Source organism: Mycetomoellerius zeteki, unplaced genomic scaffold (genome assembly GCF_001594055.1).
Source record: "Mycetomoellerius zeteki isolate Tzet28-1 unplaced genomic scaffold, Tzet1.0 scaffold124, whole genome shotgun sequence".
Lineage (NCBI taxonomy): Eukaryota > Metazoa > Arthropoda > Insecta > Hymenoptera > Formicidae > Mycetomoellerius > Mycetomoellerius zeteki.
In genome coordinates this window covers 1,108,464-1,122,224 of record NW_017256169.1, presented here as the reverse complement: position 1 = coordinate 1,122,224, position 13,761 = coordinate 1,108,464, and the positions used below count along the sequence as shown (strand labels likewise).

The 13,761-nt window shown below is 29.3% G+C and overlaps 1 protein-coding gene across 4 annotated transcripts in view; it reads left to right on the top strand.

Moving 5' to 3' along the window:
* Window positions 1–13,761, top strand: part of LOC108731349 (alpha-tocopherol transfer protein-like) — a 38,570-nt gene that overhangs the window by 23,857 nt on the left and 952 nt on the right. For 3 of the 4 annotated variants that reach the window (XM_018461647.1, XM_018461648.1, XM_018461645.1), the window contains exons 2-3: window positions 12,103–12,276; window positions 13,027–13,580. In XM_018461647.1, the coding sequence (XP_018317149.1) occupies window positions 12,103–12,276; window positions 13,027–13,580 (728 nt within the window). Of the gene's footprint in view, window positions 1–1,080; window positions 1,266–12,102; window positions 12,277–13,026; window positions 13,581–13,761 lie in introns of those variants that run through there. The other variant, XM_018461646.1, reaches the window with a different exon arrangement.

Sequence of the window (13,761 nt, the reverse complement as noted above, 5' to 3'; positions counted from 1 at the left end):
TTTTTTATTAATCGTATTATTATTATATTGTATGTTACATAATTTTTTTGTAGTCCTGTGTTATTAATATGTATATAAATCTTCGCAACTATATCTTTTGTTATTTTTATTTTCAAATTTATTATTTTTAAAGAAAGTATGTTTTTGAAAATTGATATAACTATGATTTGATTCGATTAAACATATACTAATATTCATATTGAATACGCGTTTACATTATGAAAGTTCTTAGCAAAAGATTAAACATAAAGCTGTAAGTATTTTAAATATCAATCGAATTCTAATATTAATTTACATATAAGTTAGTGACTAACTGAGAAATATAACATAAAAGATCTTAAATAATAGGACTTAAATAATAGGACTTTAATAATTCTTCTCTGCAGTTTAAAAAAAAATTTTTTCTAAATATTTATTATATAAAAAATATTGCGTGATAACTGCAGCTAATTCGTTATTTATAAAATAATAATGTTTATGCTAAAAAATTATTTGAACTTTAATATTATTTGTACTTGCATCAAATCGCATTTTTACGGCATTGATATTTCTCACAATTATGGACGGCAATTGTAAAAGTTGATATGTACACGTGATTACATTACAATCTAAACTAAGCTTACAATTTTTCATTCCTAACTATTTCGTACAACATTTAATTTGAAATACTCTTTTATATAAAAAGTTTCCAATTTTATATTTTTTTATAGATATTTTCTTTGCTAATAATTCTGTAATATGTTGGCACAGCACAAAGATTACTCATTGATATTGATCGATGTGCTCACAATTGAAATTGAATATTTATATGTGAAATACACTCGTTTCATCAATTCAATTAATCAGTAATATCCATCGTATATATCGTTAAGCTAATTACTATTCTATTTCCATACTACCGCGTCGTCATCGCGTTCTGTTTATTGTTAAGGTAACGTTAATGACAACGACAATAAAATTATATGTCAGCCATATTCTCATGCGAGCAACGGAGTCGTCGTGCGCTCGTGTAAAATCGACGTTTACTGCCTACCTTCCTGACCCTGAGGACTTTTATGCGACGTATAAGAGTGGATGTCGGATAGCGCCAGTTGCATTTTCGAGCGTTTTTTGATGCCGCTCAGATCGTCTAGAACGTCGAGCATCCGTGATTGATTTCGTGTTCGAATATTTTGAAAGTTTCGAGTTATTCGATCTTCGAGTTACGTGCCTGCTAGCTGATAGTGCTGAAACCTCCCAGCGCATCATGGCACCATTGTTAGAAAGTGAGTACAAAACCGTTATCTTGAACGAAAGTGCGTGTTTGCGACTGCACGGTTCTCCCAAGTCTTCTCTGCGCGTCCTGATGAACAAACGTTATATGTTCTTTTTATAAAAAAAAAAACATGTAAAGGAAATCTTACTATGCTCAGAAAACAAAATCATACTGATGGCAACAGTAAAGATAATCAGTTTTTATATAGTGAACCGAGTAGTTTTATTTTTAGAATTAATTTACATCCCAATCGATGCCAGATAAAAGTAACATAACGTTGTTACAATTTCGTACTCAACAATATAAGTGTTACGTAACATTATGTGTTATATTATTATATTTTATTTATATTGTTGAGTGCGAAATTATAACACTGATATCAAGTTACTTTTAGAGCTGGTATATATATAGTATATATATATATATTCCGTATATATATATCAGTATATATATATACCATATATATTCCGATTTCTTGTGTCTTTTAATAATGCATCAGGCTTAAAGGTGACAAATTTTGTATAGAGAATTAATATACACGTAAGTTGAATTATTTTATTGACATGCACATGAATAAGTTATTTTATAGTTGCAATAAAATAGTTTATTTAATTTTATATATATATATAACATGAATAAGTTATTTTATAGTTGCAATAAAATAGTTTATTTAATTTTGTATGTATATTGCAATAAAATAACTTATTCATGTGCATGTCAATAAAATAATTCAACTTACGTGTATATTAATTCTCTATACAAAATTTGTCACCTTTAAGCCTGATGCATTATTAAAAGACACAAGAAATCGGAACGGAGAATAATAGAGAATAACAGATTTCAGCTTAATCAGAAACCGTGTATTCTGGAATATACAGTTTCTAACAGGTTAAAATCTGTTATTTCCTGTTCCTGTTGTCTGTGCTCTTCAATTGTGCATTAGGTTTTATTATAGTTGTTATCACTATGTTTTCCGCCGAGTACTCTCACATACCGGGAGAGAGAGAGAGAGAGAGAGAGAGAGAGAGATGTGTCAGTTTGTATTAGATACACATCTCATTATCAACGTTAAGCGTGTAAAACGCACAAAAATATTGTCAGAATCGACACCCGAACGAATTGAAAAGCCACGGCTGGATATCACTTTTGTATTAACTTTCTAAGTTTACGCGTACATTGGCACACTGTACAAGACAAGTGAACGGCTGAGTACCATTCACATTTTCGTCTGTTCTTCTTAACACGCGCTTCAGTCGTGCACGTCGATGGACAGTTTGTCCGTTTATTCATTTTCTTTCTTCACTACGAGCCTAAAACAAACTCGCAATGTGCTGTAACATCAAACGTGAGTAGTGCTCACTTTATTAACTCTCTCTATGTCCGAAAAATATTTTTAACAGGCGGAAATCGATAGGATTTTTTGACAATTACAACAATATCGATTGGTTACTTTACGAAATCATGAAAAATTGTGAAATGAAGCTTTTGGAATTTATATCCACAGTTCCGAGTATAACTTTCCGTTGTTCGCAAATTTGTCGTTTCGTTGCAGTTTACGTTCAATTAATCATTTATTAGGTCAGATGTATCAGAAACGAATATGATCGCGTAACAGACATTTATCAGAAATGCATTTTCAAAATTGCATAAAATCTTAACATTTTTTAATCACAAAATAAAGAATATTAAACGCGAAAATCAATTAAATTGCAGTCATCATCAGTAGTGACACATTGTGCAATGGTACATAGTATTATCATCGCATTTCAAAATTGCGATGATAATACTATGCACCACTGCATGTGTTACTTTTCGCGCTTAATATTCTTTCTTTCGTGATTAAAATGTTAAGATTTTATGTAAGAATATATCATATTTATATTATAATTTATTACTGTTACTATATACTATATTATATATTACATAATATTTATTATAATTATAAGATGAATATCTTATATCATCGCGCTCATTTGATACAATAGTATAACTTGAAAATTGTCATTTTAGAGTTGCTGAAAGAGAACGTAAAGGAAAAAAGAAAGAACATACTATAGTCTTCTACAATTATATTACATCAAAATTACATTTCAAAATTAATATTATGAAACTTCAATTATATACTCAAAACATTCCAACTCATTTTTTGAAAGATTTTGTTTTTTTAATTAAATGTGGCAGCAAAGCAATATAAAGATAATATACAATATACTACACTGTTAAATACACTGTTATTCAATACTAAAACAACGATATGATCGAGTAAGAGCAGTGGTGACTCACGTTAAGTTAAATTTGACACTATAGATTTAACAGTGTATGATAATATACAACATACTATAATTTATTAATTTTATTATATATGTATATATTTAATATATGTATAAAATATATGTTATATATTAAATGTATATTCAGAACCAGTAATGTATTTTCCCGGGTTTATATATAATAAGTTAGAAATATGTGAAAAAACTGTTGTAAATTGAAAATTGTTAAAAGGAGTAACTTAATGTTTGAAAATAAAGTATTCATATTTGTTACTTATACACACATCGTGTACTTAAAAAATAAGAAAAAAGATACAAGAAAAGGAAAATATGGATGCATTTTTTATCATGATATTTCTCAATACTTAAAAAAAAATTTTTTGTTCTACATATGTATCAAACGATTCGATTATTATCTATGCATTACGTAGAGATACAAAAAGATTTTATGTCTATGCACTTAGATGATATGCAAAATTGAAGACGTTACGCAAAAGTGGTTTGCAATTTGTTTTTTGCGAGAAGAAAGAAAAAAAGAACAAATAAATAAGTAGTACACAATGATTTTTTTACAAAGTGTTCTTGAATTCTTAAATTGTTGTTTTAGACAATATTCATCAAAATAAATTATTGGAGCGATTTAATTTTAATTAGAGTGATTTACAAACCGTTTTATTATAAACCGTTCGGATTTTCCAACTCGCTACTTTCTTGAGAATTCCTGCAACTTCTCTCTAACATACGGGACTTTTTCCGCTCATTTCTCGATTATCTTCCTCCAGATCCAGCAAGTTAATTGAACAGATAATAATGTAATTTCTTAGTTTCTTTTAATTGCTACAACATTTTTCTTCGTTATTTGAGATTTATTACACGTAATGGAAAAACAATAGAAAAAAATCTGATTTTTATGTAGTGCAGTGTAAAATTTTAGATTTACGAGTAATTTATTTTAAGAAGCCTATTCTGTAACTAGTAAATGTCATTGCGTAGGTTTTGTACATGGTAAAAAAGCTGCGCAACGACACTGTAGTACTACAGTTACAGTTACAAAAAAAATATAGTTAAGTCTATAAATAAGTCTAGCTATAAAATATCGAGCAATATTAATAACCAAAGATTCTCAATTCATTCTAGTTTAGTCTCAATGCATTCTATTATATACATCTTGTTGATATAATTAAAACATTTTTCTCATCATATATATATAGATCACTTTCACAAAGAATTATTTTGTGTTTTCTATAAATGTAAAATATATATCAATACAATAAGCTCATTATTATATTTGTAATGTTGTGTCAGCTCATTATATTATTAATATTTATATTTAAAAAAAAACTTTAAAAGAACGTAAAAATAATTTAGATTTCAAAATTTAAAGTTATGAATTAGTCAAGTTGCTTACGAATATTCTAGTATCCTGAAACATCAATTTCTTAGAAGCAAGGAATATCTTTCTGGACAACTTTATCTCCTTAGTATAAAGATTATATTTAGTTCTTTTGATATTTGCGCTCCAAGCAGTCTTGAGGTTCATAATTGGTCCTGAATCCCATGAAACGATCTCTTCGTGACCATGACATAAATACGATGCATAAACAGCTCTCTGTCGAATCGCTTCAAGGTGATATCCCGTGGAAAATGGATTCGAGAAAACGCACGATCTCTTATATTGATGACAACAAAAATGTAAAGATATTCACGTAGTGTTTTTTATTTACAATCTCCTCGAGTCATTTGTGATTAAACTTCTCTCACTAAGAATGATGAGCTAGTCATTTCTAAATTGACAAGCTAAAATACGACTTTGTTGGATATATGCACGTGTTTGTATAAGGTTTGTGTAGTATAAAATTCTCAAAAAAATTTGTACACTTAAAACGAGATAAATATATATTTTAGTGTGGAAGAAAAAAAACGAAAATAATGAGTACAAAAAGTGCAAATAAGCGAACAAACAGACAAAAGTGACGTGTAAAAACAGAAAAGAAAAAGCAAAAAACGATTATACATTATTCATTTTCGTCGGAAAGAGAATTGTGTAATCTTTTAGTTATGTCATTTGTCATTTCCCATTCGTATGGTGTATTGACAGGACGTGTCGATTTCAACAATATTATGCAATTTGGCAACAGTTGGCGTAGATAAAGCAGCTTGTGTTTTATGTTTACACGAAACCAAGATTAAATAATGAAATATTAAACAGTGCATGTGTGTGAAACATTATCATTGTTTACAAAATTATGTATACAAAATTCAGAGTGAGCATAACCCAGGTATAATATTATAACAAAATTAACATAACATCAAGTTAAAGTCATTTTAGGAAAAATCATAATGATGTCACTCGATTTTACTTTTGACGATAATTTCGTGATGAATTCTTAACATAATAATGATTTTTAAGTGATTTTTTTAATTAAAAAAGTTTTTAAAATTTAAATCATTTTAATAAAAATCATTCAAAAATTCATCACAAAATCATCGTCAAAAATGTATAATTTTGCCTAAAATAATTTCTATTTAATATCATGCAACTTGATGTTATAATTTTTTGATCTATCTGGAAAAGTAAAGAATCTACACAGCTCTTGAAATTATAGACCGGTATTCAGAGTCGATTTTTATATTTAAGATAATCTTAAAATGTCACGAGTCAATCAGAGGGTCTCGTATTAATATTTTAAACATTACTTAAAACGGTCTTGAAGTAAGAACGAACTATGACCAGTCTTTTTAAAGACGATATATTCAAAATGTATCTTATTATTATATAAACTTATTCCATATGCTTGCTCTGAAATCTCAATAGAGCATTTCAATGACTTACATTATAGTCGCCGTTGGTGACTTCGCTTTTAAGGAAACGACGATTTCTAAGAGATATGCGAGAACGAGTTGATTCGAGAGAAGTCATCAGCATCGCATTTCTCGTTGCCCGGATGTGGCTTCATGGCGCATTACGCACGAAGAAATATTTGATGTTCAATTTATGGCGCACCTTTATTTTGCGGACGTATTCGTTCCTACTTCCTGTCCTGTGTGTAATTACAATTTTCATAAATCGCCACAAACGCGAAATTTTCCAGCCAGACATCTTCAAGATAGTTCGCGAAGTCGTAAACGTCAAACGATAAATAAAATATCTTCCTCTCCCTCTCCCTTCTCTATCTCTCTTTTCTCGACTTCTTGCGAAGATATCGCATGCACGTGCATAAATACTCTCAAAGTTTCAACTGATGACTTGTATTTTGACAGATTAAGCAATTACCTATCATTTTCTTTCACGAAAATTCGTTACAGAGTGATTTCCGATGTAAAATGATGCTTTAATCACAGAGAGAGAGAAGGTTATTGAAAGATACAATTATAGGAGCATTTCCCGTAACTGTATTCGAATATTCTTTGCGGTACGTAAAATATTGGATTACATCATTAAAGGATAAAATAATATGTGATAGTTTTTATTTGAAAATATTATTCCAATAATTGAGAGAGAGAGAGAGAGAGAGAAATAAATAGATAAAGCGCTGATTAAAAGTTCTATGGAAAGTTCTTAGGAACGTACAAGAAAAATAAGTTAAAATATAACATAAAGTAGGTTATGATTGGTATAGAAAACAAAAATGAAGATGAAATAAAATGGAATAGAATACAATGATTAAATCGAAAAAAAATTAAAAGATGAAGAGAGAGAGAGAGAGAGAGAGAGAGAGAGAGAGACTATTATGTCTTATTTTTACAGTAAAGTCATTCTATCATATTTGCATTGAAATATACTTGTCGCAATTGTTTCGATATAGAAATCAAACGCTAGCGGAAATTGTTAATTTGCTCTCAAATACACGCTTTTCGCAATTCGTGAAAGGATGTTTGGTCGGCTGCCAGTTGTTTACATAATAGTCATCCCGAAAGCGAGGTAAAGTGCACTTGAGTATATTCACGATTGCCAAATAGTAAAACAGTGAAAGGGAGTATCTAGGTGAACATGGTTCGTTTCTAAGAGCATCGTCTAAAGATATTTGTGTTTATGAGATCGGAATATATTTATTAAACTATTTCTGGATTATTTTCTCACAATATTCTTTTTCCTTTAAAATAATATTTTAATGTAAATACGTGATCATTAATTATATCATTGTATAAAGCAATTATACAATGATGTATTTTAATTATTAATTATTAATATATTAAGATATATAATTGATATATCTTAATTATTGATTGATCATTTATATAATAAGCATATTATTAATACATCATTAATTATATCAAAATAATTGTATAGTCAAGTATTACATAGTTAGTTTAGTATATATTTAAAGTTGATTAAAAAATAATTCTTTATTTATATATCTTTAAAATTTATTTTGCAATAATTCATTGTTTTTTGGCGATTCATAACTTAAAGATTGCTTCGGTAATCTTAAATTAATTACCTTAAAATTTTCATTCAGAAGAAATCATTTCTGATCCTTCTATATCAATGAATATCGTGTATAAAAGATCGATATACCATTAAAGCAGAAGTGCCTCGTAAACGACTTCGTAGAAGACGAAGCACCTAACTTCGAACTTGAAACGCAGTTTGCCATGACATGTTTCGTCTGCAAACAAGTCGACCAAGTATCAATGTATGCGCGTTTTTTTTTAAATGCACGTAACGAAAATATCTCTTGGTATTTACCTGCGTAAAAGAATATTTGTAAAGTAATCCCTCAGTAATCTTTACATTGAACAAGCTAGATTATACATAAGTAAACATTGCTTATTACGATCCTCATATATATTAGATAAGTGCCATACAAAATATAGAAAAAAAGCTGAGTGAAAATTCCGCGCGATTCCAAATGACTCATCTTCTCTTTCTGATTAATGTGCATCATTATGTAATTTTATATCGCATGTGGAATGAAATTGAATTGAGATGCTCTACCGACAAATAATGACCATTTTTTTCGTATAATTGCAATGTGCATGCGTTTTGTATAATACTGTAAGAATATATATTATCTACTTGTGTTAGCATTTATCGATTTGCAATATAAGAACAACGTCGTAATTAATTCTCACGTAGACGCAATCGTGCGATCAAAAGTCTGAGCTAATTCGCGATCCGCCACACAATGCGCCGCATAGAAAATAGAGACCATCTCGCGTGCAATCGTGAAATTATCTCGCTGCATCGTGTATAATAACGTTCGGCTTAGGCGTTGCATAATTGTACCCTGCAAAATCGCAAGTTCAGGCGCATAATGTAACATTACACATTCTGTTACACCATTCTTCATCTCGAATCTGATATCCCGTAATCGTTACGCGCAGTGCGCGCACACGAATAGTTCGTCAGCTCTCGCGGGGAAATTTAAAATAAAAACATGCGCACATTGCACTTGTTTATAAGTCACGATAAGGTACGCGCGACCAACAGGAACTGATCGCAGTAGTGTACTAACTCGTTCGCATGTAAATTACTAAACGATATTAGTATAGCAAGCAACGCATACTGAAGAACAAGTACCCACAGAAAAAAATCAATCTATTGCTAAGAAAAGTGATTACTCAATTAATTTTCTTTCTTTTAAGTAACGGTTATCTTTAAAGAATATTTTCTTGATAATAATCTTAAAATATACTTATTACAGAATTTCAGAAAAAAAGTTCAAAATGAAACTCGAAAGGGCTATAGTTACGAAATTCTGTTATGTAACGGCGCCGTTCCGCATACTAATAGTTTCGACGATATAATAATTTAAATGTTCGCATGAGTGACATTTTTTATGAATTTCTGCAACTTACAAGCGTAAATAAATTCACAAAAAAACCTCAAATTTTTTTCGCGAAACACATGTCTCATATTTTTATTAGTAGAATATATCAGCAAATTAAAAAGAAAAATGTTGTTATAAAGGTGCCCGATTTAATAAGGAATGCCTCAGATTTAAAATAAATTTTGTTGGAGAGATTGATATAAGACGCTCAAACTGGTTCCTAGAATGTCATAATTTTTTGCATTAGTTATCATGCTTGAATATCGTATATAATTTTGATGCTCTAACAAACTTCTTTTCAGATTTCTATTTGTATCTATTTGTATCTATTTGAATTTTTAACTATTCCAGCAAAATCATTCTCTACATATACGTCATTCTTTTTACATTACGCTTTTCAATTGCACTTCAAATATGAAGAGAAAACAGGTTGGAAAGTTACACAAGAACTTGCTAAAAGCCTTACATCACTTTCCTTTTAGTCGCAAAGTCAAGGTTCTCTCTCAAGGTCTGTCTTTCTAAGTCATCAATCTCGATTCGTATCATGTAGTAATGATAATATTATATAAAGTCTAATGATAATATTATTGTACGCGGTATCTAAAATTGTCAGCCATTATGTCAACAAATAATAGTGCCACTTTCTTAACGCGTTCATATTTTTTCATACAGATAAAATTGGTCATCATGCTTGAATATCCAATATAATGTATTTTGATGCTCCAACAAAACTTCTTTTCAGATTTGTATCTATTTGAATTTTTAAATATTTCAGCAAAATCATTCTCTACATATACGTCATTCTTTTTACATTATGCTTTTCAATTGCACTTTAAATATGAAGAGATTACACTGAAAGAAAAGATTGGCTGAATATGGCTTAACATTTTTAATTGGTTACAGCCTTGCAGCAGCCAATTCAAAATGCTATGCCATATTTTACCATCTCATTTGCTACAGTAATCAATTTCTTTCAGTGTAGTTTTCTTTCAGTGTAGTACAATCTGTTGAAATATATTTTTAATTTATGATATACTGACAATAATATAATATAATAATTCTGACAATCAACTGTCCTATAAGAATTATATAGTCAAGAACATAGGTCAAGAACATGGCAAAATTATACTGTGATTAACATACGTATTGTCATCAATATAATACATTTCGTTTCTTTTGGTTGTTCATCCATCACGAAGAATAACTTAATGTAATGATCAGTAGACACTATTTATACAGCACTACCAATTTTTTGTTGTACTTTTTTAACTTTAATAGATGTGCATAACGTACGTGTGTCTTACAAATTTTTTTTGTTTTCCAGTATAAAATTTACATATATAATCATATATAAATAAATATAATTATATATGTATAAAATACATATTATATAATATATAATATGTTTTTTCTCTTGTATAATCTCTATTCGCTTATACATGTGCAGAAAATAATAGAAAATAATTAAAGTAATTTGAATTTTTTTAAAGATCCATATGAACTTTTTGAGTAATCATAATTATGCAATATTGTACAAATGTACCGCAGTTACAGTTGTTTGAGACTTCAGAATGTTTCTCTGACCATAGAATGACTTCTTCGAATGTTTCTGATAACGTTGCTGAGTCACGTTTCCAATGGCAGTCGCGTGAACGTAACGCGCCAATGAAAAGTGTTATTCCGTAGCCTCTGGATTCGATCGGCTATATTTGTAATGCATTAATTAACTATCGTTCCTATGAAGGATCGATAAAAACACGTTTTTTTTATCGATTTACGCAACTATTGACAATATCATTTGATTTTTTGTAAACGTCAGTCGTTCTTGCTTACCATTCATGTAATGTTATGAATATAAATATATTACGTCTATACGATTAGTGATTATTATCGAAAATTATATATATCCTAAGTATATTATATATTATTATGGACTTGCTTGAATTTAATATTTCAAATAAAATACACAATATAAGATAAAAAACTGCCCTGTTTAAAATTTTCTATAAAAAACTGTAAAAACATATAGAATTTGTATAGGTATTTATTATACTAGTTTTCAATAGTTTCTATAGTAACGCACGAGAACGATTATAGAAACTCTACAGTTATCAATAAGATTCTATGAGTATAATTTTCTGTAGTGTTTTATCTATTAAACTCTTATCAATTTTAATGTTTAAGTGTTTCATGTATCGACCTATAGATGTCTATGGTTTTCAAACTATGAAAGTCGAAATGTTCTTTATGGGAAACAATTTATGGCCAATGTGTTTCAATAGATTTTCTCTTATAAGTTTTTATGATAAATTTACTAGAGGCCGTCAATACTGTTCTATTGCATGCGTTAAGTGGTCTATCGGTAATAATAGAAAATACTCCACTATAATGCTTTTAATTTTTAATAGTTTTTTAATTTCTTAGAAATAAAATTATGGTAGGTAATTATTTAGAAGAACGCTCCTCATCTTCAATTTCAGTGAAATTATGCTCATTCAAATATTATTTGAATTGATTGAACCTAAAATAAACTATTAGAAACATATTATTACAAAATGGTAACAATGTAAACATAAAAATCTAATTTTCGTGTAAAAATCGACAATTATTTATGTTTTGTTATCATTTTGTAATAACATTTTTCTAATATCTGTTTTAGATTTTAATCTACAAACCAAAATGCATTGAGGAAAACTAGACTCAAACCTTGACACAAACTATTGCTGTTAGAAAATATCTGTTAAAGAAAAATTGAATAAATATTGGCTAAAGAAAACTTGCTAACATGTTATCATTTTTTCAGAAATCATGTTATCGGACCTCACTGAAATGCCATTTATAAAACTCGGAGATTTTAAACTCGAGTTCGAGTTAGATTCTCCTAATCCAGAAATGCAAGAAGTAGCCAGGAAGGAATTGAGAGAGTCTCCTGAGATGCAAAAACAATCGATAGCACGCCTGCAAGAATTATTAAAAGGTAGCGTGCTGAATATAAAAAATCTGTTGAATTAATGTAAACATTATGAAATACGAAATAAAAAATATAAAATAAAATATGAATTATTGTAAATATCAACACGTTAAAGAGTATTCCAGTGCAGAACATAAAAATGTAGCTTATATTTTAGGGAATTTTTTTTAAAGAAACTGCTGCACATATTCTTTTACGCTATCTATTTGTACGTATTTAATAAGTATCGGCAAATTTTGATATGGCTAAATGTTTATTAATTTTTATATTACGTAAACGGACTCGGTGATATAGAAAATTTATAAGGGAGGGAGGAGACTTATGCACGATTTTGCGAGGCTTTTTTTTATGTGCATTTATTATAGATTGTTACAATTTTTAAAATCAAATGCCACTTTTATCTGATTTATAATTTCTTTTATGACGCTTTTTGATAATTAAATTATACTATTACATTTTTTGATAATTAAATTATACTACAGTTTTTGATAATTAAATTATACTACATTTTATTATTTTCCAAAATGAAGTTCAAACATTTGTTCTACAAAGTTGAAAATATATTTGTGAATTTTTAGAGATTTTTTTTAACGATTTTAAATAGGTGAAAAGATGAATAGATTTGAGGTATCCTCGATAATAGAGAAATATAGTAAAACACCGAATTGATCATGATACTGTAAGGGTTAAACTTTTTGAATATTTTTTACAACTGTTTAAAGTTTTTTATAACTATTTAAAATTTTTATTTGACAGCTGAAAAAGATCTGAAATGCCCGTTGAATAATGAAGCCTGGATGATTAGGTTTCTGAGGCCGTGCAAGTATTATCCCGAATCGTCTCTCGAGCTCATCAAACACTATTATAACTTCAAAGTGAAACATGCAAATGTGTACGACAACTTAAAGCCGAGTAGAGAGAAAAATGTCTTCGAGCAAAATATCCTAACCGTGCTACCTAATCGCGATCAGCACGGCCGACGTATACTGATAATTGAACTCGGCAAGAAATGGAAGCATAACAAGTGCAGCCTCGACGAAGTCTATAAAGGATGTGTATTGTATTTGGAAGCGGCCATGCTGGAGCCGAGCACACAGATTGCTGGCGCAATTGTCGTCTTTGACATGGATGGTCTCACACTCCAACAAACCTGGCAGTTTACTCCGCCGTTTGCTAAGAGGATAGTCGATTTGCTTCAGGAGGCAATGCCTGTGAGGGTAAAAAACATACACATTGTGAACCAACCGTATATATTCAACATGGTGTTCGCTCTATTCAAACCGTTCCTGAAAGAGAAGTTGAAAAGCAGAGTGAGTATACTATGAATCAAAATATTAGCAATACCTATGCTATCAATTTGTCAGCAGATTCTAGAAAAATATTGCGACAATTCAGAGATGAGAAGTTACATAGAAGAGAAGATGATATTATGGCCCCCCATTTACGTTTTATAAATTTATACAATAATTTGATTAATAATCAATATTTAAA